This window comes from Bombina bombina, chromosome 10 (genome assembly GCF_027579735.1).
Source record: "Bombina bombina isolate aBomBom1 chromosome 10, aBomBom1.pri, whole genome shotgun sequence".
Lineage (NCBI taxonomy): Eukaryota > Metazoa > Chordata > Amphibia > Anura > Bombinatoridae > Bombina > Bombina bombina.
In genome coordinates this window covers 115849380-115874955 of record NC_069508.1, presented here as the reverse complement: position 1 = coordinate 115874955, position 25576 = coordinate 115849380, and the positions used below count along the sequence as shown (strand labels likewise).

At 39.4% G+C, this 25576-nt stretch overlaps 1 protein-coding gene across 2 annotated transcripts in view; it reads left to right on the top strand.

Annotated features, from left to right (window-relative positions):
- Positions 1-25576, top strand: part of PRKACB (protein kinase cAMP-activated catalytic subunit beta) — a 412367-nt gene that overhangs the window by 347328 nt on the left and 39463 nt on the right. For both annotated transcript variants that reach the window (XM_053693314.1, XM_053693315.1), the window contains exons 6-7: positions 21636-21762; positions 25417-25512. In XM_053693314.1, coding sequence (XP_053549289.1) covers positions 21636-21762; positions 25417-25512 — 223 coding nt within the window. The remainder of the gene's footprint in view (positions 1-21635; positions 21763-25416; positions 25513-25576) is intronic.

The following is a 25576-nucleotide window of genomic DNA, read 5'->3' as shown; positions in this document are numbered from 1 at the left end:
TAAAATTGTTTGGTTCAATTCGGTCCAAACTTCTTAGATTGGGGTACTGAATAGGATTCAGAGTAAAACTGCCTGTGAGAAGTTTTTTTCTCTCTAGCATATTCCAGCTATTCCAGTAAAGGCTCACACTTTTCTGAAGTATGTTTCAGACCTGTATGTGTTGGGTACTTGTGAGGCGCGCCTGGTTACCCGTTGGGGTCTCAAGGCGCTGCTCAGACCTGGAGTTATCTGGGGTATTCATACCAGTTCCATTTCAGGAACAGGGTTTGGGGTTTTGTTCAAAACTATTCATTGTCCCAAAGATAGAAAATCTTTTTGATTTGTCATATAAGAGTTCCTTCTTTCAGAATGGTGTTTATATGGTCTATTCTGCCTTTTTGGTCAGTAAGGGCATTATTTGTTTACAATAGATACAATAGATGCATATCTTCTTCTGTTTTCATTCAGATTATTTTCATTTTCTGAGATTCTCTTTTTTTGACAAGCATTACCAATTTGTTGCTTTTCCTTCTGGTCTAGCGACAGCTTTGAGAATCTTTTCAAGGTTCTCAGTGTTTCCTTATTTGGATGATCTCTTGGTACTGGCTCAGTCTTTTCGTTCTGCAGAATCTCATACGATTCAACTTTTGTTGTTTCTTCTAAGACATGGTTGGAGGATCTTTTTATCAAAAGATCCTTGGTTGCTCAGACAAGGGTCACCTTTTCTTTCATGTAATTAGCAAGAGTCCATGAGCTAGTGACGTATGGGATATACATTCCTACCAGGAGGGGCAAAGTTTCCCAAACCTTAAAATGCCTATAAATACACCCCTCACCACACCCACAAATCAGTTTTACAAACTTTGCCTCCAAGGGAGGTGGTGAAGTAAGTTTGTGCTAGATTCTACGTTGATATGCGCTCCGCAGCAAGTTGGAGCCCGGTTTTCCTCTCAGCGTGCAGTGAATGTCAGAGGGATGTGAAGAGAGTATTGCCTATTGAATGCAGTGATCTCCTTCTACGGGGTCTATTTCATAAGGTTCTCTGTTATCGGTCGTAGAGATTCATCTCTTACCTCCCTTTTCAGATCGACGATATACTCTTATATTTACCATTTCTTCTACTGATTCTCGTTTCAGTACTGGTTTGGCTTTCTACAAACATGTAGATGAGTGTCCTGGGGTAAGTAAGTCTTATTTTCTGTGACACTCTAAGCTATGGTTGGGCACTTTATTTATAAAGTTCTAAATATATGTATTCAAACATTTATTTGCCTTGACTCAGAATGTTCAACTTTCCTTATTTCCAGACAGTCAGTTTCATATTTGGGATTATGCATTGAATTATCATATTTTTTCTTACCTCAAAAATTTGACTTTTTTCCCTGTGGGCTGTTAGGCTCGCGGGGGCTGAAAATGCTTCATTTTATTGCGTCATTCTTGGCGCGGACTTTTTTGGCGCAAAAATTCTTTTCCGTTTCCGGCGTCATACGTGTCGCCGGAAGTTGCGTCATTTTTTGACGTTATTTTGCGTCAAAGATGTCGGCGTTCCGGATGTGGCGTCATTTTTGGCGCCAAAAGCATTTAGGCGCCAAATAATGTGGGCGTCTTTTTTGGCGCTAAAAAATATGGGCGTCATTTTTGTCTCCACATTATTTAAGTCTCATTATTTATTGCTTCTGGTTGCTAGAAGCTTGTTCACTGGCATTTTTTTCCCATTCCTGAAACTGTCATTTAAGGAATTTGATCAATTTTGCTTTATATGTTGTTTTTTTCTTTTACATATTGCAAGATGTTCCACGTTGCAACTGAGTCAGAAGATACTACAGGAAAATCACTGCACAGTGCTGGAGCTACCAAGCTAAGTCTGCTATAAACTTTTGGTATCTGTTTCTCCAGCTGTTATTTGTATTGCATGTCATGTCAAACTTATTAATGCAGATAAAATTTCCTTTAGTACTGTTACATTACCTGTTGCTGTCCGTCAACATCTAATTTTCAGAGTGTTCCTGATAACATAAGAGATTTTATTTTTTAAATCCATTAAGAAGGCTATGTCTGTTATTTCTCCTTCTAGTATACATAAAAGTCTTTTAAAACTTCTCTTTTTTTCAGATGAATTTTTAAATGAACATCATCATTCTGATACTGATAATGGTTCTTCTGGTTCAGAGGTTTCTGTCTCAGAGGTTGATGCTGATAAATCTTTGTATTTGTTCAAGATGGAATTTATTCGTTCTTTACTTAAAGAAGTGTTATTTGCATTAGAAATAGAGGATTCTGGTCCTCTTGATACTAAATGTAAACGTTTAAATAAGGTTTTTAAATCTCCTGTAGTTATTCCAGAAGTGTTTTATCTCCCTGATGCTATTTCTGAAGTAATTTCCAGGGAATGGAATAATTTGGGTAATTTATTTACTCCTTCTAGACGTTTAAGCAAATTATATCCTGTGCCATCTGACAGATTAGAGTTTTTTGGGACAAAAATCCCTAAGGTTATGGGGCTGTCTCTACTCCTGCTAATGTACTACTATTCCTATGGCAGATAGTACTTCATTTAAGGATCCTTTAGATAGGAAAATTGAATCCTTTCTAAGAAAAGCTTACTTATGTTCAGGTAATCTTCTTAGACCTGCTATATTTTTAGCGGATGTTGCTGCAGCTTCAACTTTTTGGTTAGAAGCTTTAGCGCAACAAGTAACAGATCATAATTTTATAGCATTATTATTATTCTATAACATGCTAATAATTTTATTGGTGATACCATCTTTTGATATCATTAGAGTTGATGTCAGGTATATGTCTCTAGCTATTTTAGCTAGAAAAGCTTTATGGATTAAACTTGGAATGCTGACATGTTTTCTAAGTCAACTTTGCTTTCCCTTTCTTTCCAGGGTAAATAATCATTTCGTTCCTTTCCTCACAACAAGGAACAAAAGCCTGTTCCTTCATCCTCAGGAGCGGTATCAGTTTGGAAACTATTTCCAGTTTGGAATATATCCAAGCCTTATAGAAACCTATAGCCAGCTCCTAAGTACCTATGAAGGTGCGGCCCTTATTCCAGCTCAGCTGGTATGGGGCAGATTACGTTTTCTTCAAAGAAATTTGGATCAATTCCGTTCTTAATCTCTGGTTTCAGAAACATTGTTTCAGAAAGGTACAGAATTGGCTTCAAGTTAAGGCCTCCTGCTAAGAGATTCTTTTCTTTCCCGTGTCCCAGTCGACACAGCAAGGCTCAGCATTTCTGAAATGTGTTTCAGATCTAGAGTTGGCTGGAGTATTTATGCCAGTTCCAGTTCTGGAACAGGGGCTGGGGTTTTATTTTATCTCTTCATTGTACCAAAGAAGGTCAATTCCTTCAGACCAGTTCTGGATCTATCATTATTGAATCGTTATGTTAGGATACCAACATTCAAGATGGTTACTGTAGGACTATCCTGCCTTTTGTTTAGCAAGGGCATTATATGTCTACAATAGATTTACAGGATGTGTATCTGCATATTCCGATTCATCCAGATCACTTTTAGTGTCTGAGATTCTCTTTTTAGACAAGCATTACCAGTTTTGTGGCTCTACTGTTTGGCCTAGCCTCAGTTCCAAGAATTTTTTTCAAGGTTCTCGGTGCCCTTCTTTCTGTAATCAGAGAATAGGGTTTTGGTATTTCCTTATTTGGACGATATCTTGGTACTTGCTCAGTCTTCTCATTTTCGAAGAATCTCATACGAATCGACTTGTGTTGTTTCTTCAAGTTCATGGTTGGAGGATCAATTTACCAATCAGTTCATTGATTCCTCAGACAAGGGTAACCTTTTTAGGTTTCTAGATAAATTCAGTGTCTATGACTCTGTCCTTGTCAGACAAGAGAAGTTTAACATTGATATCAGCTTGTCAAAACCTTCAGTCACAATCATTCCCTTTGGTAGCCTTATGCATGGAAATGTTGGGTCTTAGGACTGCCGCATCAGATGCGATCTCCTTTGCTCGTTTTCACATGCGACCTCTTCAGCTCTGTATGCTGAACCAATGGTGCAGGGATTACTCAAAGATATCTCAATTAATATCTTTAAACCGATTTTACGACACTCTCTGACATGGTGGACAGATCACCATCGTTCAGTTCAGGGGGCTTCTTTGTTCTTCCGACCTGGACTATAATCTCAACAGATGCAAGTCTTACAGGTTGGGGAGCTGTGTGGGGGTATCTGACGGCACAAGGGGTTTGGGAATCTCAGGAGGTGAGATTTCCGATCAATATTTTGGAACTCCGTGCAATTTTCAGAGCTCTTCAGTCTTGGCCTCTTCTGAAGAGAGAGTTGTTCATTGTTTTCAGATAAGACAATGTCACAACTGTGACATACATCAATCATCAAGGAGGGACTCACAGTCCTCTGGCTATGAAAGAAGTATCTCGACTTTTGGTTTGGGCGGAATCCAGCTCCTGTCTAATCTCTGCGGTTTATATCCCAGGTATGGACAATTGGAAAGCGGATTATCTCAGTCGCCAAACGTTGCATCCGGGCGAATGGTCTCTTCACCCAGAGGTATTTCTTCAGATTGTTCAAATGTGGGAACTTCCAGAAATAGATCTGATGGCTTCTCATCTAAACAAGAAACTTCCCAGGTATCTGTCCAGATCCCGGGATCCTCAGGCGGAGGCAGTGGATGCATTTTCACTTCCTTGGAAGTATCATCCTGCCTATATCTTTCCGCCTCTAGTTCTTCTTCCAAGAGTAATCTCCAAGATTCTGAAGGAATGCTCGTTTGTTCTGCTGGTAGCTCCGGCATGGCCTCACAGGTTTTGGTATGCGGATCTTGTCCGGATGGCCTCTTGCCAACCGTGGACTCTTCCGTTAAGACCAGACCTTTTGTCTCAAGGTCCTTTTTTCCATCAGGATCTGAAATCCTTAAATTTAAAGGTATGGAGATTGAACGCTTGATTCTTGGTCAAAGAGGTTTCTCTGACTCTGTGATTAATACTATGTTACAGGCTCGTAAATCTGTATCCAGAGAGATATATTATAGAGTCTGGAAGACTTATATTTCTTGGTGTCTTTCTCATCTTTTTTCTTGGCATTCTTTTAGAATACCGAGAATATTACAATTTCTTCAGGATGGTTTAGATAAGGGTTTGTCCGCAAGTTCCTTGAAAGGTCAAATCTCTGCTCTTTCTGTTCTTTTTCACAGAAAGATTGCTATTCTTCCTGATATTCATTGTTTTGTACAAGCTTTGGTTCGTATAAAGCCTGTCATTAAGTCAATTTCTCCTCCTTGGAGTTTGAATTTGGTTCTGGGGGCTCTTCAAGCTCCTCCATTTGAACCTATGCATTCATTGGATATTAAATTACTTTCTTGGAAAGTTTTGTTCCTTTTGGCCATCTCTTCTGCCAGAAGAGTTTCTGAATTATCTGCTCTTTCTTGTGAGTCTCCTTTTCTGATTCTTCATCAGGATAAGGCGGTGTTGCGAACTTCTTTTGAATTTTTACCTAAAGTTGTGAATTCCAACAACATTAGTAGAGAAATTGTGGTTCCTTCATTATGTCCTAATCCTGAGAATTCTAAGGAGAAATCGTTGCATTCTTTGGATGTTGTTAGAGCTTTGAAATATTATGTTGAAGCTACGAAATCTTTCTGTAAGACTTCTAGTCTATTTGTTATCTTTTCCGGTTCTAGGAAAGGCCAGAAAGCTTCTGCCATTTCTTTGGCATCTTGGTTGAAATCTTTAATTCATCTTGCCTATGTTGAGTCGGGTAAAATTCCGCCTCAGAGAATTACAGCTCATTCTACTAGGTCAGTATCTACTTCCTGGGCGTTTAGGAATGAAGCTTCGGTTGACCAGATCTGCAAAGCAGCAACTTGGTCCTCTTTGCATACTTTTACTAAATTCTACCATTTTGATGTATTTTCTTCTTCTGAAGCAGTTTTTGGTAGAAAAGTTCTTCAGGCAGCGGTTTCAGTTTGAATCTTCTGCTTATGTTTTTTGTTAAACTTTATTTTGGGTGTGGATTATTTTCAGCAGGAATTGGCTGTCTTTATTTTATCCCTCCCTCTCTAGTGACTCTTGTGTGGAAAGATCCACATCTTGGGTAGTCATTATCCCATACGTCACTAGCTCATGGACTCTTGTTAATTACATGAAAGAAAACATAATTTATGTAAGAACTTACCTGATAAATTCATTTCTTTCATATTAACAAGAGTCCATGAGGCCCACCCTTTTTTGTGGTGGTTATGATTTTTTTGTATAAAGCACAATTATTCCAATTCCTTATTTTATATGCTTCGCACTTTTTTTCTTATCACCCCACTTCTTGGCTATTCGTTAAACTGATTTGTGGGTGTGGTGAGGGGTGTATTTATAGGCATTTTAAGGTTTGGGAAACTTTGCCCCTCCTGGTAGGAATGTATATCCCATACGTCACTAGCTCATGGACTCTTGTTAATATGAAAGAAATGAATTTATCAGGTAAGTTCTTACATAAATTATGTTTTTTAGGTCTCCAGATAGATTGTGTCAATGTCTTTGTCTCTAACAGACAGGAGACAATTATATTGGGTTCAGTTTGTCGGAACCTTCAGTCTCCATTATTTCCTTCAGTAGCTATATGCATGGAAGTTTTAGGTCTCATGTCTGCAGCATTTGATTCAATTCCCTTTGCTCATTTTCATATGAAACCTTTCCAGTTTTTTATGCTGAATTAATGGTGCAGGGATTCTAGGATATCATTTTTAATATCTTTGAATTCCAATGTTCAACTGTCTTTGACTTGGTGGTTAGATCACCATCATATAGTTCTACGGGTCTCTTCGATTCATCCAACCTGGACCTTGATCACTACAGATGCAAGTCTTTTAGGTTGGGTGGCTGTCTGGGGATCTCTGTCAGCACAAGGGGTTTGGAAATCTCAGGAGGCGAGATTACCATTCAATATTTTGGAACTCCGTGCATTCTCAGAGTTAGTCAGTTTTGGCTTCTTTTTGAAGAGAGAGACGTTATTGTTTTTCAGACAGACAATGTCACAACTGTGGCGTATGTCAATCATCAGGGTGGGACTCTCAGTCCTTAGGCTGTGAAAGAAGTATCTCGGATACTTGCTTGGGCTAAATCCAGCTCCTGTCTAATTTCTGCGGTCCATATCCCAGGTTTAGACAATTGGGAAGCGGATTATCTCTGTCAATCAAGCTTTACATCTGGGAGAATGGTCTCTTTACCCAGATGTGTTTTTTCAAATTGTTCTGATGTGAGGGTTTCCAGTAATAGTTCTGATGGCATCTCATCTAAACAAGAAAACTTCCCAAGTACCTATTCAGGTCCGGGGATCCTCAGGCGGAAACAGTGTATGCATTGACACTTCCTTGGAGTTATCAATCTGCCTATATTTTTGCTCCTTCTGGTTCTTCTTTTTAAGAGTGATTTTTCAAAATCATCATGGAGCAATCGTTTGTGCTGCTGGTGGCTCCAGCATGGCCGCTCAGGTTTTGGTATATGGTTCTTGTTCGGATATCCAGTTGCCAACTTTGGTCACTTCCATTTAGGCCAGACCTTATATCTTAAGATTTGTTTTTTCCGTCAGGAAATCAAATTATTAAATTTGATGGTATGGAAATTAAAACGCTTAGTGCTTAGTCATAGAGGTTTCTCTGACTCAGTGATTAATACTATGTTGCAGGTTTGTAAATCTGTGTCTAGAAAGATTTATTATAGAGTTTGGAAGACTTACATCTTATGATGCTCTTCTCATAATTTCTCTTGGCATTCTTTTAGAATTCCTAGGATTTTATAGTTTCTTCATAAGGTTTTGTCTGCAAGTTCCTTGAAAGGACAAATCTCTGTTTCACAGAAAAAATTGCTAATCTTTCTGATATTCATTGTTTTGTTCAGGTTTTGGTTTGTATCAAGCCTGTCATTAAGCCAATTTCTCCTCCTTGGAGTCTTAATTTGGTTCTGAGGGCTTAACAGGCTCTTCCGTTTGAGCATATGCATTCTTTGGTCATTGAATTACTTTCATGGAAAGTATTGTTCCTTTTGGCCATCTCTTCTGCTAGAAGAGTTTTTAAATTATCTGCTCTTTCTTGTGAGTCTCCTTTTCTGATTTTTCATCAGGATAAGGTGGTTTTGCTGTCTTTATTTAAATTTTTACCTCAAGTTGTGAATTCTAACAACATTAATAGAGGAATTATTGTTCCTTCCTTGTGTCCTAAATCCTAAGAATTCTTTGGAAAGATCCTTACATTCTTTGGATGTGGTCAGAGTTTTTAAATATTATGTTGAAGCTACTAAGATTTCAGAAAGACTTCTAGTCTATTTGTTATCTTTTCTGGTTTTAGGAAAGGTCAGAAGGCTTCTGCCATTTCTTTGGCGTCTTGGTTAAAGCTTTTGATTCATCATGCTTATGTGGAGTCTGGTAAATCCCCGCCTCAAAGGATTACGGGTTATTCTACTAGGTCAGTTTCTACTTCCTGGGCTTTTAAGAATGAAGCTTCTGTTGATCAGATTTGCAAAGCAGCAACTTGGTCTTCTTTGCATACTTTTTCTAAATTCTACCATTTAGATGTTTTTTCTTCTTCAGAAGCAGTTTTTGGTAGAAAAGTACTTCAGGCAGCTGTTTCAGTCTGATTCTTCTGCTTATAATTTCAGTTTTTTTCATTATAAAGATTAAAACTTTTGATTTGGGTTGTGGATTGTTTTTTCAGCGGAATTGGCTGTCTTTATTTTATCCCTCCCTCTCTAGTGACTCTTGCGTGGAGTTCCACGTCTTGGGTATTTGTTATCCCATACGTCACTAGCTCATGGACTCTTGCCAATTACATGAAAGAAAACATAATTTATGTAAGAACTTACCTGATAAATTAATTTCTTTCATATTGGCAAGAGTCCATGAGACCCACCCTTTTTTGTGGTGGTTATGATTTTTTTGTATAAAGCACAATTATTCCAATTCCTTGTTGATGCTTTCGCTCCTTTCTTATCACCCCACTTCTTGGCTATTCATTAAACTGAATTGTGGGTGTGGTGAGGGGTGTATTTATAGGCATTTTGAGGTTTGGGAAACTTTGCCCCTCCTGGTAGGAATGTATATCCCATACGTCACTAGCTCATGGACTCTTGCCAATATGAAAGAAATGAATTTATCAGGTAAGTTCTTACATAAATTATGTTTTCTTAGAGTCCCATCGTTCAATATGGAGACCATACAAACAATTTTACCAATGATCCAGGAGGGTCAATATATGACTACCATGGACTTGAAGGATGCGTATCTTCACATTCCTATCCATAAAGATCATCACCAGTTTCTCTGGTTCGTCTTCCTGGACAAACACTACCAGTTTGTGGCCCTCCCTTTCGGGTTGGCCACAGCTCCCAGAATTTTCACAAAAGTGCTAGGGTCCCTTCTGGCGGTTCTAAGGCCGCGGGGCATAGCAGTGGCGTCAACTTACCATCTAACCAAATCTCACACGGCCATCGTGTTGGCTTTTCTAAGAGCTCACGGGTGGAAGGTGAATATAGGATAGAGTTCACTAGTTCCACAGCCAAAAGTTCCATTCCTGGGAACTCTGATAGACTCAGTAGACATGAAAATTTTTCTGACGGAGGTCAGAAAATCAAAGATCCTAACTACTTGCCGAGCACTTCAGTCCATTCCTCGGCCATCAGTGGCGCAGTGTATGGAGGTCATTGGATTAATGATAGTGGCAATGGACATCGTTCCGTTTGGTCGCTTTCATCTCAGACCACTGCAGCTGTGCATGCTCAGACAGTGGAATGGGGATTATGCGGATTTATCTCCTCAGATAAATCTGGACCTAGAGACCAGAGACTCTCTCTTCTTTGGTGGTTGTCACAGGATCATCTGTCCCAGGGAATGTGCTTCCGCAGGCCAGCATGGGTCATAGTGACGACGGACGCCAGCCTATTGGGCTGGTTTGCAGTCTGGAATTCCCTGAAGGCTCAGGGTGTTTGGACTCAGGAGGAGTCCCTACTACCAATCAATATTCTGGAACTGAGAGCAATATTCAACGAGCTTCAAGCGTAGCCTCAGTTGGCTTTGGCCAAATTCATAAGATTCCAGTCGGACAATATCACGACTGTAGAATCTATCAATCATTAAGGGGGAACAAATAGTTCTCTAGCGATGATAGAGGTTTCCAAGATAATTCGATGGGCAGAGACTCACTCTTGCCATCTATCAGCAATATATATCCCAGGAGTAGAGAACTGGGAAGCGGATTTTCTAAGTCGTCAGACTTTTCATCCGGGGGCATTGATCCGTCAATGGGGCACACCGGAATTGGATCTGATGGCATCTCGTCAGAATGCCAAACTTCCTTGTTACGGGTCCAGATCAAGGGATCCCCACGCAGTACTGATAGATGCTCTAGCAGTACCTTGGTCGTTCAACCTGGCATATGTGTTTCCTCATTTTCCTCTCCTACCTCGTCTGATTGCCAGAATCAAACAGGAGAGGGCTTCCGTAATCTTGATAGCGCCTGCGTTGCCACGCAGGACTTGGTATGCAGATCTAGTGGAAATGTCATCTCTGCCACCGTGGAAACTGCCACTGAGAGAAGACCTTCTTATCCAAGGTCTGTTCCAACATCCAAATCTAAATTCTCTTCAACGGACTGCCTGGAGATTGAACGCTTGATTTTATCTAAGCGGGGATTCTCTGAGTCGGTCATTGATACATTGATTCAGGCTCGCAAGCCTGTCACTAGGAAAATTTACCATAAGATATGGCGTAAATATCTTTATTGGTGCGAATCCAAGGGCTACTCATGGAGTAGGGTTAGGATTCCTAGGATTTTGTCCTTTCTCCAAGAAGGATTGGAGAAGGGATTATCAGCTAGTTCCTTAAAGGGACAAATTTCTGCTTTGTCAATTTTACTACACAAGCGTCTGGCGGATGTCCCAGACGTTCAGTCTTTTTGTCAGGCTTTAGTCAGAATTAAGCCTGTGTTTAAACCTGTTGCTCCGCCATGGAGTTTGAATTTAGTTCTTAATGTTCTTCAAGGGGTTCCGTTTGAACCCATGCATTCCATAGATATTAAGCTTTTATCTTGGAAAGTTTTGTTTTTAGTTGCTATCTCTTTCTGAGCTTTCTGCGTTACAATGTGACTCGCCTTATCTTATATTCCATTCTGATAAGGTGGTTTTGCGTACTAATCCTGGATTCCTTCCTAAGGTTATTTCAAATAAGAATATTAATCAGGAAATTGTTGTTCCTTCTTTTTGTCCTAATCCTTCTAAGAAGGAGCGTCTGTTACATAACTTGGACGTGGTTCGTGCCTTGAAGTTTTACTTACAAGCGACCAAGGATTTCCGTCAAACATCTTCTCTATTCGTTGTCTATTCTGGAAAGCGTAGAGGTCAAAAAGCTACAGCTACCTCTCTTTCTTTTTGGCTGAAAAGCATCATCCGTTTGGCATACGAGACTGCTGTACAGCAGCCTCCTGAAAAAATTACAGCTCATTCTATTAGAGCGGTGGCTTCCACGTGGTCTTTTGAAAACGATGCTTCTGTTGAACAGATTTGTAAGGCTGCGACTTGGTCCTCCCTTCATACCTTTTCCAAATGTGATACTTTTCCTTCTTCTGAGGCTTTTTTTGGGAAAAAAAGTTCTTCAAGCAGTGGTGCCTTCCGTTTAGGTATCTGTCTTGTCCCTCCCGTTCATCCGTGTCCTGTTGCTTTGGTATTGTATCCTACAAGTAAGGATGAATCCGTGGACTCGTCGTATGTAGTAGAAGAAAAGGAAATTTATGCTTACCTGATAAATTGATTTCTTCTACGATACGACAAGTCCACCACCCTCCCTGTCATTTTAGACAGATTATATTTTTGTTTTATAAACTTCAGTCACCTCTGCACCTTTTTAGCTTTTCTTTTCTCTTCCTATACCTTCGGTCGAATGACTGGGGGTGGAGAGAAGGGAGGAGCTATATATATAGCTCTGCTGTGGTGCTCTTTGCCACTTCCGGTTAGCAGGAGGATAATATCCCACAAGTAAGGATGAATCCGTGGACTCGTCGTATCGTAGAAGAAATCAATTTATCAGGTAAGCATAAATTTCCTTTTCTTTCATACAGGTGGTGAGAGTCCAGTGTCCATTACTCCTGGGAATTACCATTCCCTGCCACTAGGAGGAGGCAAATATTTCCAACCCCCAAAAGCTCTATAAAACTCCCCCCACCTAACAGGTACCTCAGTCTCTTCTTTTCCTCAGCTGGATAAAGGTGAATAAGTAAGATGTGCATTTGATTCTGCAGTAAGAGGGGTTCTCAGACCAAGTTGAGGCCCATTTCCCCTCAAAGTACAGTGATAGTTATAGGGATGTATTTGTAGTATAGGTAATGGCATATTTTTCACCTATTGGGATATAGTCACAAGCCTTTCCATGAGTGTGACAGGGACTTGTTCTTTCCCTCCTCCTGTTGTTTTGTTGATATACTCCTATTCCAGACCCTTTGCTGTTATGTTTCAGCACTGTTTTTGGCTTCCTACTGGTTTCCTCCAGTAGTGGGGTACCTATTGGTAAGCACTATGTTTTGTATTATGTGGCACCCTGTTAGCCTCTTAGGTTATATATATATATATATATATATATATATATATATATATATATATATATATATATATATATATATATATATATATATATATATAATTTTTTATTTTTTTTATGTATATGACCTTGGGACAGTTTTAGATATTTTTTTAAGGTAATTCCCCTTTAAAAAATATTTAATGTATTTATTAATATGCGTCATGTTTTCACCCACGTTTATTTTTTAACGCTTACCAGCATTTTTGTGTTTGTATATATTTTTAAATGCACAATGGGGGGTTTTCGCGTGTGTATATTTTTTTGACGCATTAGCTTTCAGGCCTACATGCGTTGGTGTGATAGCATACATTCGGTGCAATGTTTTCTTATTGTGACACCAATTGATGCACGCTTCCATTTATAAGTACGCTATCTAGATGCCAGATGCCCTGTTTGCTACCGCATCTCTGCTTTAATGATTTTTAAATTTGTAAGTTTTTTTTTTTAAAGAGTTTTTTTCAGAGGGGGGTAAGTGTTTCCCTTTCTTAAATAGCTCTTTTAATGGTGATATTACCTTTTTGCTGTATGCTTGTTGTTTTTTTTCTGCACTAAACTTCTGTGTTAGTTCTCTGCAGTTATGGAGCCTTCTGACTCTGCCCCTAAATATGCGTTAGAAGCTGGGTCATCTGGAGACTTTCCTACCAGTGTTAAATTTTTGTATTGTAAACCGGCTGAGGTTTTTCCTCCGACAAACTTATGCAATAAATGTATTAATATTTGAATGCTCCTTCTGTTTGTTCCTTACAGGAGAATCCTTCTGATTTGGTCCCTGAATCCAATGTGGCTGAAATGTTGGCGACCATGCCTCCTTTAAGTAAGTGTAAAAGCTCATTTCAGATTTTACCTTCTACTAGCTCTGTCTGCTGATGTTAATGTTTCTAATCTTGAAGCTGCTATGCCCTCAGGGGGGAAGTTTTTTTTCCCCTGATGTTCAGGGGTCTTCCTCTGATCATGGATCTGAAACATCCTATAATTCATTTAAAATTGAGCATATTCGTTCACTTTTAAAAGAAATTATGCTTACTTTAGAGGTTCAAGATCCTAAAGTAGATGGGATAATCATATTAGTCATTTAGATAGTGTTTTTAAACTTATGGTTAAATCTCCAGATGTATTTCCTATCCCTGATGCGATCTCTGAGATTATTTCCAGAGATTGGACTAAACCAGGTATTCCTTTTAATCATTCTGCAAGGTTTAAGAAAATGTTTTCTTTACCAGCTTCTAATATTGAGCTTTAGGAAACTATTCCCAAAGTGGATGTGGCCATTTCTACGTGCTACTATTCCTTTGGAAGAGTTTTTCCTTTAAAGACCATTTAGATTGCAAGTTAGAATCCTTCCATAGGAGGGCTTTTCAGCAAGCAGGTAATCTTTTTAGACCAGCTGTTTCTATTGCTGATGTGACCACTGCTTCTTCTATTTGGTTAACTAGTCTTTCTGGGCAGTTTTCTAATGATTCTTCTAGTGAAGATTTTTTTAAACCTTTTGGAGCTGCTCAAATGTGTTATTGCTTTAAGTTGTGAAGCTATTTTTGACATCATTGATTGCTAAAAGTATGTTTTTGGCAGTACTTTTTAGAAGGGCTTTATGGTTAATCCTTGTCTGCTGATATGGTTTCTAAATGCAGGCATTTGCCTCTTTCTTATCAGGGAAATATATTATTTGGTTTTGGTTATATTATCTCTCCTGTGACTGGAGGCAAAGGAGCTCTTCTTCCTCAGGACCAGTCCAAGGGTAAATTCAAAGCCCCTAATAATTTTTGGCCCTTTTGTCAGAACAGGACACAGAAATCCAATTTCTCCAACATTGGTGTGTCCGGTCCACGGCGTCATCCATAACTTGTGGGGAATATCTCTTCCCCAACAGGAAATGGCAAAGAGTACAGCAAAAGCTGTCCATATAGTCCCTCCTAGGCTCCGCCCACCCCAGTCATTCTCTTTGCCGTTGCACAGGCAACATCTCCACGGAGATGGTCAAGTGTATGTGGTGTATAGTTGTAGTTTTTTATTCTACTTTCAAGAGTTTGTTATTTTAAAATAGTGCTGGTATGTACTATTTACTCTGAAACAGAAAAAGATGAAGAGTTCTGTTTGTGAGAGGAATATGATTTTAGCAGCAGTAATTAAAATCGTTTGCTGTTTCCACATAGGACTGTTGAGATGAAATCACTTCAGTTGGGGGAAACAGCAGACTTTTCTGCTTAAGGTATGACTAGCCATATTTCTAACAAGACTGTGTGATGCTGGAAGGCTGTCATTTCCCCTCATGGGGACCGGTAAGCCATTTTCTTAGTCTCAAACAGAATAAAGGGCTTAATATGGGCTATAAAACTGGTAGACATTTTTATGGGCAAGATCGATTGCTTTATTTGGGCATTTTATACAGCTTGAGGTTGAATTTCACACTTATAAACTTTGGGGAACGTTTTTTAATGTCAGGCACTGGTTTAGACACCTTTCCAGTCAGGAAGGGCCTTCCCTGTAGTAGGCTGAACCTCATTTTCGCGCCATTACTGCGCAGTTACTTTTGAGAGCAGGACATGCAGCTGCATGTGTGTGGATCTGAAAGTAGTTGAAAAGGTTCCTAGAAGGCTTCATTTGGTATCATATTCCCCCTGGGTTTGGTAAAGTCGCAGCAAAGGCTGTAGCTGGGACTGTAGAGGGGTTAAAACTGTAACTGGCTCTGGTTTCTTCATTTTAAGGGATAAAGGTCTGAAATTTGGGGTGCAATGCTTTGAATGCTTTAAGACACTGTGGTGAAAATTTGGTAAAATTTGAACAATTCCTTCATTGTTTTTCACATATTCAGTAATAAAGTGTGCCATGTTTAAAATTTAAAGAGACAGTAACGGTTTCGATTTAAAACGGTTTTTGTACTTTATTAACAAGTTTAAGCCTGTTTAACATGTCTGTACCTTCAGATAAGCTATGTTCTGTATGTATGGAATTGTGTGATAATTTTGCCATACAACCAAACAAAGTAAGGACACAGATAGTAAAGTTGCCCAAGATGATTCATCAGATGAAGGGAGTAGACATAGTTCTACTTCATCTCACTCTGTGTCTACACCAGTTTTGCCCACGCAGTTTTGCCCACGCAGGAGACCCCTAGTACTTCTAGCGCGCCAATGCTTGTTACTATGCAACAATTGACGGCAGTAATGGATAACTCCATAGCTAATATTTTATCCAAAATGCCTGCATTTCAGAGAGAGCGCAATTGCTCTGTTTTAAACACTGTAGAGCAGGAGGGCGCTGATGATAATTGCTCTGTCATACCCTCACACCAATCTGAAGGGGCCATGAGGGAGGTTTTGTCAGATGGGGAAATTTCAGATTCAGGTAGAATTTCCCAACAGGCAGAACCTGATGTTGTGACATTTAAATTTAAATTAGAGCATCTCCGCGCACTGCTTAAGGAGGTGTTATCTACTCTGGATGATTGTGACAACCTGGTCATTCCAGAAAAATTGTGTAAGATGGACAAGTTCCTAGAGGTTCCGGTGCACCCCGATGCTTTTCCTATACCCAAGCGGGTGGCGGACATAGTGAACAAGGAGTGGGAGAAGCCCGGCATACCTTTTGTTCCCCCTCCTATATTTAAGAAATTATTTCCTATGGTCGACCCCAGAAAGGACTTATGGCAGACAGTCCCTAAGGTCGAGGGGGCAGTTTCTACACTAAACAAGCGCACTACTATTCTTATCGAGGATAATTGTGCTTTCAAAGATCCTATGGATTAAAAATTGGAGGGTTTGCTGAAAAAGATTTTTGTACAGCAAGGTTACCTCCTGCAACCTATTTCGTGCATTGTTCCTGTCACTACAGCAGCGTGGTTCTGGTTTGAGGATCTAGAAAAGTCGCTAAATAGAGAGACTCCGTATGAGGAGGTTATGGACAGAATACACGCACTTAAGTTAGCTAATTCCTTTATTTTAGATGCCGCTTTGCAGTTGGCTAGATTAGCGGCGAAAAATTCAGGGTTTGCAATTGTGGCGCGCAGAGCGCTCTGGCTAAAGTCTTGGTCAGTGGATGTATCTTCCAAGACAAAATTGCTTAATATCCCTTTCAAGGGTAAAACCCTCTTTGGACCAGAGTTGAAAGAGATTATCTCAGACATCACTGGGAGTAAGGGCCATGCCCTCCCACAAGATAGGCCTTTCAAGGCCAAGAATAAGTCTAATTTTCGTTCCTTTCGCAATTTCAGGAACGGACCGGCCTCCAACTCTGCAGTCTCTAGACCAGAGGGTAATGCTTCACAGACCAAACCAGCTTGGAAACCGATGCAAGGCTGGAACAAGGGTAAACAGGCCAAGAAGCCTGCTGCTGCTACCAAAACAGCATGAAGGAGTAGCCCCCGATCCGGGACCGGATCTAGTAGGGGGCAGACTCTCTCTCTTCGCTCAGGCTTGGGCAAGAGATGTTCAGGATCCCTGGGCACTAGAAATAGTTTCTCAGGGTTATCTTCTGGAATTCAAGGAACTACCCCCAAGGGGAAGGTTCCACATGTCTCACTTATCTTAAAACCAAATAAAGAGACAGGCATTCTTACATTGTGTAGAAGACCTGTTAAAAATGGGAGTGATACACCCAGTTCCAACTGTGGAACAAGGACTGGGTTTTTACTCAAATCTGTTTGTAGTTCCCAAAAAAGAGGGAACCTTCAGACCAATTCTGGATTTAAAGATTCTAAACAAATTTCTCAAAGTGCCATCGTTCAAAATGGAAACTATCCGAACGATTTTACCTACAATCCAGGAGGGTCAATTTATGACTACCGTGGATCTAAAGGATGCGTATCTACATATTCCTATCCAGAAAGATCATCATCAGTTCCTAAGGTTCGCCTTTCTGGACAAACATTACCACTTTGTGGCTCTCCCTTTCTGGCTAGCCACTGCTCCAAGGATTTTCACAAAGGTACTCGGGTCCTTTCTAGCAGTTCTAAGACCAAGGGGCATTGCAGTGGCACCTTACTTGGACGACATTCTGATACAAGCGTTGTCTCTTTCAAAGGCAAAGGCTCACACAGACATCGTTCTGGCCTTTCTCAGATCTCACGGGTGGAAGGTGAACATAGAAAAAAGTTCCCTGTCTCCGTCGACAAGAGTTCCTTTCTTGGGGACAATAATAGATTCTTTAGAAATGAAGATTTTCCTGACAGATGTCAGAAAGTCAAAACTTCTAAACTCTTGTCAAGTTCTTCACTGTGTTCCACGACCTTCCATAGCTCAGTGCATGGAAGTAGTAGGGTTGATGGTTGCAGCAATGGACATAGTTCCTTTTGCGCGAATTCATCTAAGACCATTACAACTGTGCATGCTGAAACAGTGGAATGGGGACTATACAGACTTGTCTCCAGTGATTCAAGTAGATCAGAAGACCAGAGACTCACTCCGTTGGTGGCTAACCCAGGATCACCTGTCCCAGGGAATGAGCTTCCGCAGACCAGAGTGGGTCATCGTCACGACCGACGCCAGTCTAGTGGGCTGGGGCGCGGTCTGGGACTCCCTGAAAGCTCAGGGTCTATGGTCTCGGGAAGAGTCTCTTCTCCCGATAAACATTCTGGAACTGAGAGCGATTTTCAATACTCTCAGGGCTTGGCCTCAACTAGCAAAGGCCAGATTCATAAGATTCCAATCAGACAACATGACGACTGTTGCTTACATCAACCATCAGGGGGGAACAAGGAGTTCTCTAGCGATGAGAGAAGTGACCAATATCATAAAATGGGCGGAGGATCACTCCTGCCACCTATCTGCGATCCACATCCCAAGAGTGGAAAACTGGGAGGCGGATTATCTGAGTCGTCAGACATTCCATCCGGGGGAGTGGGAACTCCACCCGGAGAGATTTGCCCAGTTGACGCAATTATGGGGCATTCCAGACATGGATCTGATGGCGTCTCGTCAGAACTTCAAGGTTCCTTGCTACGGGTCCAGATCCAGGGATCCCAAGACGACTAGTGGATGCATTAGTAGCGCCTTGGACCTTCAACCTACCTTATGTGTTTCCACCGTTTCCTCTCATTCCCAGGCTGGTAGCCAGGATCAAACAGGAGAGGGCCTCAGTGATTTTGATAGCTCCTGCGTGGCCATGCAGGACTTGGTATGCAGACCTGGTGGATATGTCATCGGCTCCACCATGGAAGCTACCTTTGAGACAGGATCTTCTAGTACAGGGTCCATTCGAACATCCAAATCTAGTCTCTCTCCAGCTGACGGCTTGGAAATTGAACGCTTGATTTTATCTAAGCGTGGGTTTTCGGATTCTGTGATAGATACTCTGGTACAAGCCAGAAAACCTGTAACTAGAAAAATTTACCATAAAATATTGAAAAAATATATCTGTTGGTGTGAATCCAAGGGATTCTCATGGAGTAAGATCAGAATTCCTAGGATCCTTTCCTTCCTACAAGAAGGTTTGGATAAGGGATTATCAGCGAGTTCTCTAAAGGGACAGATTTCTGCTTTATCTGTCTTGTTACACAAACGACTGGCAGCTGTGCCAGATGTTCAAGCTTTTGGTCAGGATCAAGCCTGTTTACAGACCTTTGACTCCTCCCTGGAGTCTAAATTTAGTTCTTTCAGTTCTACAAGGGGTTCCGTTTGAACCTTTACATTCCTTAGATATTAAGTTGTTATCTTGGAAAGTTTTGTTTTTAGTTGCTATTTCTTCTGCTAGAAGAGTTTCTGAGTTATCTGCTCTGCAGTGTACTCCACCCTATCTGGTGTTCCATTCAGATAAGGTTATTTTGCGTACTAAACCTGGTTTTCTTCCAAAAGTTGTTTCCAACAAGAATATTAACCAGGAAATAGTTGTTCCTTCTTTGTGTCCGAATCCAGTTTCAAAGAAGGAACGTTTGTTACTCAATTTAGATGTAGTCCGTGCTTTAAAGTTCTATCTAGAAGCAACAAAGGATTTCAGACAAACATCTTCTCTGTTTGTCGTCTATTCTGGTAAAAGGAGAGGTCAAAAAGCTACTGCTACCTCTCTTTCCTTTTGGCTGAAAAGCATCATCCGATTGGCTTACGAGACTGCCGTACGGCAGCCTCCTGAAAGAATCACAGCTCACTCTACTAGGGCTGTGGCTTCCACATGGGCCTTCAAGAACGAGGCTTCTGTTGATCAGATATGTAAGGCAGCGACTTGGTCTTCCCTGCACACTTTTGCCAAATTCTACAAATTTGATACTTTTGCTTCTTCGGAGGCTATTTTTGGGAGAAAGGTTTTGCAAGCTGTGGTGCCTTCTGTTTAGGTAACCCGATTGGCTCCCTCCCTTCATCCGTGTCCTAAAGCTTTGGTATTGGTTCCCACAAGTTATGGATGACGCCGTGGACCGGACACACCAATGTTGGAGAAAACAGAATTTATGCTTACCTGATAAATTACTTTCTCAAACGGTGTGTCCGGTCCACGGCCCGCCCTGGTTTTTTAATCAGGTTTGATGAATTTATTTCTTTAACTACAGTCACCACAGCACCCTATGGTTTCTCCTGTTTTTCTCCTGTCCGTCGGTCGAATGACTAGGGTGGGCGGAGCCTAGGAGGGACTATATGGACAGCTTTTGCTGTACTCTTTGCCATTTCCTGTTGGGGAAGAGATATTCCCCACAAGTTATGGATGACGCCATGGACCGGACACACCGTTGGAGAAAGTAATTTATCAGGTAAGCATAAATTCTGTTTCTTCCTCTCAGAAGCAAGGTTCCTCTTGTTCCATCTGGAAGCCAAGTTTTAGCTGGAAGAAGTCTAAGCAGTCCAAGGAATCTACTCCCTCATCCAAGTCTGAATAAAGGGGCGGTCCCCGATCCAGAGGCTCTAGATGGGGCAGGTTACGCCTTTGTCAGAAGAGGGCTTGGTTTCAGGCTATTCAGGATCCCTGGGTTCCAAATATAGTCTCCCAGAGATATCGAATATAATTCAGAACAAGGCCTCCTTTTTTTTCCAATGTTCTGAGAAATCCTGTGAAGGCTCAGGCATTTAATTTTTTCAGTCCGTTTTGCATCAAGAATCTATGGGAATAATTGATATTGTTCCTTTGTTGGAACAGGGAAAGGGGTTTTATTCCAACCTCTTCATTGTTCCAAAGGAGGAGGGAGCTTTCAGACCAGTTCTGGATCTAAAAGCGAAGTTTCTACTTTCAAAATGTAGGCTATTCTGACTATTCTACCTTTTCTTTAGCAAGGTCAGTTTATGTCCCAATAGATTAAAAGGATGCCTACCCTCATTATCCTATTCATAATGACAATAATCAGTTCCTAAGGTTTGCTTTTCTAGACGAGCTTTCTCAATTTGTTGTTCTACCGTTTGGTCTGGCTTCAGCTCCCAGAATTTTCTCCAAGATCCTGGTTACCCTTTTGTCTGTGATTTGGGTATTAGATCCCAAGAGTAATGGATCATTGACTCTTACCACCTGTATGAAAGAAAATATAATGTATGCTTACCTGACAAATTAATTTCTTTCATGGTGGTGAGGGTCCACAAGACCTTACCCTGTGTTTTTTGCTAATGTTGGTTTAATCTTGCACACATCATTTTTCTTTTTTTTTACTTTCTATTTTTTTTTTCTTTTTTTTGCTATTATTTATTTTTCTACCTAATTTGCTTGGCTGTATCGTAGACTGATGTACCTATGAGGTAGGAGGGGGTTTTATAGAGCTTGTGGAGTTTGAGAATTTTTGCATCCTCCTAGTGACTGGGAAGAGCAATTCCCGGAGTAACGAATTGTGGACTCTCATCACCTTGAAAGAAATTGAGTTATCAGGTAAGCATATTTTTTTTTTTAATTATTATTTACATTTAGATTTCTTTAAGTTTATTCCATTAATATCACATGCTGGCCAACTAATTATTGTATTTGAGAACTTGCCAGTTGTCCTATAAAACTAATTTTCTAAGAGCCCTATCTTCATTTCTATTCACTCTCTTGGTTAGAAATTGAAGAAGGCATGGTGTTCTATCTTTAAATAACTAATATTACATTCTTATGTACTTTGTATTATAACAAAAAAAATATCGGGAAATAAATGCATTGCTGTTTTGTAATCCTTTGCAGTGAGCCACACGCACGATTTTATGCAGCTCAGATAGTGCTAACATTTGAATACCTCCATTCACTAGACCTCATATACAGAGATCTTAAACCAGAAAATCTTTTAATTGATCAACAAGGATATATTCAGGTATGTATATATATGGCTTTGAATTCATTATATTTTATAATGTGTTTGGGCAATATTCTATTTAATGGTTTACATTTGGTCCCATCCCCTCTCCAAGCTGTCCCATTTTACAGATAAAAATATTCCGAAATTCCAACCTTTTTTTTTGCTCCCAAGCAGTTTGGATAAAGGGTTTTGTTCCTGTATCAACTGCCATTGTGCTTTACCAAATTACTTTAAGTATCTTGCTTATAAGCTCTCACTGGACTCAGGACATACAAAAAATGGTCCAAGGCTTGAGAAATAAGTGGTATTTTGATGGTAAAATATCTAGCTAATTATCTAGCAAAACATAGTTATTCACATTCAGATGCAAACCCTAAAAACAGTAAAACATTTATAAAAGCATAATTACAATGTACGCATGCCTTTTATTTGTTTCAGCTTCCTTACTATGGGACAAAGTGCCAGTTTAGCCTGCACAATTGTTGCTCAAAAAGTTAATTGCTATTATAACTGGATGTGTTTCCGTATCAGAAAAAGTATTTGAGAATCAAAATCGTTTTCAAATGTAAAGAAAATAAACAAAACAATTAAATAACTTAAAGGCAATCAATTGCTAACACTGCCTAAACTAGTATTTATAGTATTTACCTCCTATTCCTAGTATAGTGTTTCAATGAAAATTGTTAATTTTCACCTGTCCTCTAGTTTTAATAGGGAAATATTCATATTATAATCTGATATATCCAAATCATTTTTTAACCCCTTAATCACCGCAATGTACCCTGTTCGTTGCTGGTCGTTAAGGGATAGTTTGTTTATAATAGCGTGGGTCTTGCTGCGAGCAGCAAGACCGCAATACTACACCCTCCCTCCGTCCTGCTGGCTTCTAAAAATAGATATGAGATGAGCAATCCCCATAGAAATACCAGCTGCGTACAGGGTATGTCACCAGCCGTTAAGGGGTTAAATATATGTTGTAAAGGGGAATTACAGTAACAAAATTATAGTATGTCACATATACAGGTTTAGTCAGTTCTTTTACCAACTGTTAACATTGTCAATAAAGTGGTATGGATACATAAATTAAAATTGGAGAAACACAGTAAACTGACACATTACCAGTGTAAAAATAAAGATAAATAAAGAAGAAATAAATAAATAAAGAAGAATGAGGATACTGATATGTTAAAACCATATAATTGTCCCTATGTATTTTCTTTGATTTCCCTTAAAAGTTGTTATTGCCATTGTAGCAAAGAGACAAGTTGGGTATTCAGCTTCATGCTCGCTTTGCAGAACTTAAAGGGATATTGTACACCAATATTCATTATAACTGCATGTAATAGACACTACTTTGAACAAGAATATGCACAGATACAGATATAAAAAGAAGCTCCCAATTTAGCACTGTTTATGGGTTAGTCTGGGACACCCACCCCCTGCGTATAAAAAGATTGTTTATACAAACAGAAGCAATATGAAGTCTGTATACGTCGGTATACATCTAAAACTTTGGTCCTTGGTTAGGAGTCAATCAGCACAATGTTATTTAAAAATAAGCAAAACTATAAATATTGTTCCAAAAACACCCCCATATGGACTATATAAATGGATCATCTACAAAACATTTATGGTATGAAAAATATTGTGTACACTGTCCCTTTTATAAGATATAGTCCAACAGTGGATGTAAATACTATGTAAAAGTTTTTGACCAAGTGTGTTAGATCACCTGAACATGGTCCTGCTCCCATTAAAGGGATATAAAAACCCCAATTTTTCTTTCATGATTCAGATAGAGAATTTTTAGCAACTTAGCAAATCTAAGAAAATTAGAAAGTTGCTTAAAATTGCATGCTATATCCGAAATATGAAATTAAAAATGTGGGGTTCATATCCCTTTAAATGAATAGTCTAGTAAAAATTAAGCAACTTTCTAATTTACTCCTATTATCATTTTTTCCTCGTTCTTTTTGGTATCTTTATTTGAATGTAAGCTTAGGAGCCAGACCATTTTTGGTTCAGCACCTGGGTAGCGCTTGCTGATTGGTGGCTACATTTAGACACCAATCAGAAAGTGCTTCCAGGTTCTGAACCAAAAATGGGCCGGCTCCTATGCTTACATCCCTGCTTTTTCAAATAAAGATACCAAGAGAATGAAGAAAAATTGATAATAGGAGTAAATTAGAAAGTTGTTTAAAATTGCCTGCTCTGTCTGAATCATGAAAGTTTAATTTTGACTAAACTATTCCTTTAATGTTATAATGGAGTTTCTCAGGTGAAATATCATGACACCAAGTTAAACCATTCTGTTTTAGTTAGTATCTTTTGTTGTTTCTAATATTTGGTTATCAATCTCTTTGCACAAATGACTATACGCTTAAAAGACCATTATATATAGTAGAACTGCAAAATCAACAAATGCATACTAAAAAAAGACAATGCAACAGCACTTACTCTGAATTTTAAAGGGACAGTCTACACCTGTGATACCCTTATTTTTAATTATTGTCCCCCAGGCAATCCACTTGCATCTTTTTTCATTAAAAAGTGTATATGGCAATAAAGAATAAAAAAAAAAAAAATGAAATCTAGTGCCGTTTTACAATCTACAATGCTCTGCAGCGTTGCATGGGGTTTCGGCAATTTCAATACTAGCCTCTAACAAGCAACTCGCAAATTCGCAGTTTTTTTGGGAGCATGCACAGAGATTAGTGCATGCACGTTTGGCTAGCTGTGTCATTTGATTGTGAATTTTGCATATGCCATTGGGTATGTGCAACATGTAAGCCAGAAGGTTTTTTTTCTTTAATTAAATAAAAAAAAAACACAGATGTGCCTTGTGAATTTCACATTAGACACTAAGTAAAACAGGAAGATGCAGCAGGACAATCTGCTACGATAATGAAAACTTTTGTCTTCTCTTCTGGTTTTCATTACCACACAAATCAGACACTGCGCATGCGCTAACACTAAGGCAGGTCATTATGACGTCGCAGCTCATCACGAGCATCTATTTAGAAGAAGGAAGGACAAAAACGACTTTTGGGGCCATTTTAAAATTCAAAACGGCGCTAGAAAAAGGAAAAAATTCTTATAATCTGGTGTGGACTTTAAAATACAAACCGTTGCCGCAGCATTGTACAGTCACTAAATGGTGTAGACTGTCCCTTTAAATGAACAGTAGATTTTTTTTTCTGTCAAATTTCAAAATTGACTTTACTTTGTCAGCCCCCTGTTTCATGTGACAACCATCAGAGAATCACTCGTATACATATACACTGTGAACTCTTGCACATGCTCAGTAGTAGCTATGGCCTCAAAGTGTGCAAATAAAATATGGTGCACAATTTTATAATGGAAGTGAATTGGAAAGTTTTTTAAAACGGAATGTTCTATATGAATCATAAAAGTTTAGTGTCACTTTAAAAAGAGATTTCCTGTCTATACATAGGAGGAAGATTGGACAGTTTGTAACATTTTTAGTGAGGAAATGCCTATCAAAGTGTTAAGAACCTTTGACTATTTCTCCAGAATGGTTTTATAAGTCGGTATTGCTACCGTATGTGTAATAGGGGATATCCAAATCCTTTTATAATTATAGTAGTGATTTTAAATTGCTTCTAATCACCTGACACTACAAAATATGTATTTATTTATTTTAAATAGGTAACAGACTTTGGGTTTGCCAAAAGAGTAAAGGGCAGAACATGGACATTATGTGGAACACCAGAATATTTGGCTCCTGAAATAATTTTGAGCAAGGTAAATAACTTTGTAAAACTTTTTTAAATGTGTTGATAACAGATTGTGATTAGATAACCTTGCC